General features: G+C 48.9%; 2 protein-coding genes across 2 annotated transcripts in view; one reads left to right on the plus strand and one right to left on the minus strand.

Annotated features, from left to right (window-relative positions):
• The window catches only part of TFPI2 (tissue factor pathway inhibitor 2), a 10,363-nt gene extending 9,925 nt beyond the window's left edge, over positions 1-438 (minus strand). The window contains exon 1 of the mRNA XM_009286523.1: positions 34-438. Coding sequence (XP_009284798.1) covers positions 34-438 — 405 coding nt within the window. The remainder of the gene's footprint in view (positions 1-33) is intronic.
• A 1,339-nt stretch (positions 439-1,777) lies between these two features.
• On the plus strand, positions 1,778-3,177 carry LOC103904956 (guanine nucleotide-binding protein G(I)/G(S)/G(O) subunit gamma-11; the record flags this gene model as incomplete). The annotated part of the gene is made up of 2 exons (XM_009286524.2): positions 1,778-1,804; positions 2,705-3,177. Coding segments are annotated over 2 exons (153 nt in total), but the record flags the coding sequence as incomplete, so codon positions are not given.
• Positions 3,178-3,252: the final 75 nt, after the last annotated feature.

A 3,252-nucleotide genomic window follows, 5' to 3' on the forward strand; every position in this document is an offset into this window, starting at 1 on the left:
GGTGGCTGGGGAGCGAGGGGGGAAGGGGCGCACCGCCCCCGGGATAAGGCGCCCCGATGGGGCCGGCACGGGCCCGCCGGCTGCGGCTGTTCCCGTTGCATTTGGCGCTCCCCTCCCTCGCGGGTCCCTGGAGCCCAGTGCCAGCACAAGGCAGCCTTGCCTGGCGAGGGAGGAGCGCGTCGAGCTCAGTTCCCCTCCTCTGTGAAACGCGTTGGGATCTGCCAGTGCCAGCTGAGGGGGTGGTGTGCCGGCGGGAAGGCTCGCTGCGGTGCCGCTCCCTGTCCCGTCCCGGTCGGGACCGCACCGCACCCGGCCGGGCTGCGGGAGGAGCCGCGCGGCCGCGGCCGCCCTCTCCCCCCCGCCCCGCTCCCCCGCTTCACTTGCTGTGCAGCGCTCGGACAGAGGGCGGGGGCCGAAGGACGGCCGGTGCAGAGCCATGATCCATCCAGCCTTGTCCGGTAGAAACACTGCGCTTTTAGTCATCTACACTGATTGTTCCTTTCCACAGGTGAAGTAGTTTCCAGTGAAATTTTCGTATTTTTGCACATTTTCTGTAGTTGAAAGACACGCAGAACTGATCTTGCTCCATGATAAAACTACTACTCTCTTCTTTTTTATTCTGCATGCCAGCAGAAGCAAACTACATCTAAATAAACGCTTCTCGTTAGGACTAAAAATACATTTATATGTGGGAATCAGTGGCATTAGTCACGCTAATTACATTGCAGGTCTAGGTGTTTAGCCCAGAAAATAAGAAAGCCACAGTTACGTTTTAGCTGTCAGTTAGGTATCGGTGATTGTAGATGTTATGGTATAGTCTAAAGCTCCAGCAGTATCAAGGGCTCCACATCCAAGTACTATAGATATCTATATTATCCCTCAGAGAGTTCCCAAGCAACTGAAATATACTCTGTAGGATGTACAGATTTTGATTTTCATAGTAATAATAATAATAATTTAAAATTCTTGCCTAAATTTTCGGAATAAACCAAAAGCCTGATCACTTTAGGGAGAAGGATATTTTCAAATCACCTGTAGTAAAGCACAGACAACATCCTCAGTTTTCCCAGTGCATTACAGCAGAAGTTTCACTGTGAGAATGAAATCTGTGTCGTAGTTGCCACGGTCCCCTGGTACCTGTATGGGTGTGACAGGGAAATGCAGAAGCCACACTTCTGTTGTCACCAAAAGTAAAAACATTTAGCCAAAGTTTTCTTGACCCCTTCCTATACCTTTACAGCACAAAGAGGATGTATATTCATTCAAAAAATTGAATAATTTTTTGAATGAATAAAAATGTCTGAATGTATATTTAAGCAGACATATTTTTCTTATATGTGAAAAAGATCCTGGTCATGCTGACTGAAGTAAAACAAACCCTGGTCCTGCACATACTTTGGAGCACACTTTACTATGGCATAAGGTGCCCCAATTTGAATGAATAGGGCTTGCAAGGCACAGAAGAGCAAGGCACGTGTAATGGGATTTGTAGGTCCAAATTCTTACTTGATGTAAGGCAGCTAGAGGTAGTTAGACCTTATTTTATGTGCTGTTTAATTGGGAATTAACTCTGAGTTCTTTCTGATGGCTTAAAGCTTAGTTTTGCACAGGCCATGCTCTGTTGGTCTGTGATACAGCAGGTAAATTAATTGGTTCTCTTGTCATAATTTTACCTCTGGAGTAAAATATAATTAACAAAGAAGGCAAGGGGCCTTAAATTAGAAATACTAGTCATGTAGTGGCCTGACCAACAGCTGTTTCCTGCTGCTGACTCTGCACTGCTGTGCCTCCGCAGGGATTGCAGGTAGGAAGGGAGGAGGTGGGGACAGAGCCGGGAGCGTGTCCTCACATCAGGTATTCGAGCACCTAAGGAGAGTTTCTGCTGACATAGGGAAGGGACATGAGAGATGTGCGTGGACAAGGATCCTCTGGAGTTGGTGGGATTTGCTTGTGCACCTTCAGGCTCCGCAGACACCATTACTACAAGTGCTGCATGTGCTCGTCTCAGTGAACACAAATTAAACCCGTTTCTTCTTCACAGGCGGGTTCTGTGCAGGCTTACCTACATCAGTACTGCTTTGCTATGAATGTCGTGCAAAGTGTCACGCATATTATGTTCTCTCATAACACAATAGGCTGTTTTATTAACCGTTGTTCAAAATAACCCCAGGTAACCTGTAAGTAAATTGTCTTTCCTAGTCAGGTCTTTACTCCCATTCAAGACGCATGGTTGCTGTTGTAGAACCGCAAGGTGAGAGTTTGTATTACCACTGAAAATGGTTACTGAATGTTTTATTTGGGAAAAACACCTAAAGTCATAAATACTTTGAAATTGAATTGAAAGTTACTGATCCTGAACTCATTGACCGTAAGTTGTGCTGATGCCGAGGGAGAGTGTGATCTGCAGCTTAGTAAAACTATATTGGCTAATTAAAAAAATGCAAGTTTAACTATGCAGCACCTGCTGTTCCGAGTGGCATATACATTCCCAGTGATACTCACATGTTCTGCGAATATCGGGCTGTGAAAAAGTGGAAGGAAGCCAAGTCCGCACCTGCTTAGTGCTGGCTCTGTGGTCAGATCTTTTATATTTGATGGGAAGGTAAATAAGAGAAAGAAGGATGTGAATTCACTAGTTTGCTGTTCTGATGCGCACGGTGAGCTCCGGCCGTAACGCAGCCACTTCTCTGTTCTTTCACTCGAGGTGTCCAAGTGCTCCGAGGAGATCAAGAACTACATCGAGGAGCGGTCGGGCGAGGACCCGCTGGTGAAGGGGGTTCCCGAGGAAAAGAACCCCTTCAAGGAGAAGGGAGGCTGTGTCATCGCTTAGGAAAACGAACCCAGCGCCTGCCACCGGAGCAGACGCTCTTGTTGTACCTGTAGGGAGTCACTAGCGTGTCCCCACCGCCGCCGGTCCTTGTTGAACGAGCACAGGAGCGGATTTCTTTTTTTTTTTTCTTTTTTCTCCTTACAAAAATAAAGAAACCAAACCGAAAGCAGCCGAGACCCGCGTCGGTCGCTCGGCAGGGACGGCTGTCTCCCGCTCCCCGGCGTGGCCGTCCCTCCTCCCGCGGCTGGGACGGCTCCTTTCGCTTCGCGGCGCCCGCTTTCGCCACCCGTTTATCGGTTGCTTCATGGCTGTTCGTTGGCATTAAAGAAAACTTGCCTGTAACCCGAGTGCCTGCCGTGGCTTGCTGCGGGGGAGAGGAGCTGGAGGAGGGACGGGACGGGACGGGGCGGTGCAGGGGTCAC

The sequence above is a fragment of the Aptenodytes forsteri genome, unplaced genomic scaffold, assembly GCF_000699145.1.
Source record: "Aptenodytes forsteri isolate BGI_AS27 unplaced genomic scaffold, ASM69914v1 Scaffold55, whole genome shotgun sequence".
NCBI classification, from domain to species: domain Eukaryota; kingdom Metazoa; phylum Chordata; class Aves; order Sphenisciformes; family Spheniscidae; genus Aptenodytes; species Aptenodytes forsteri.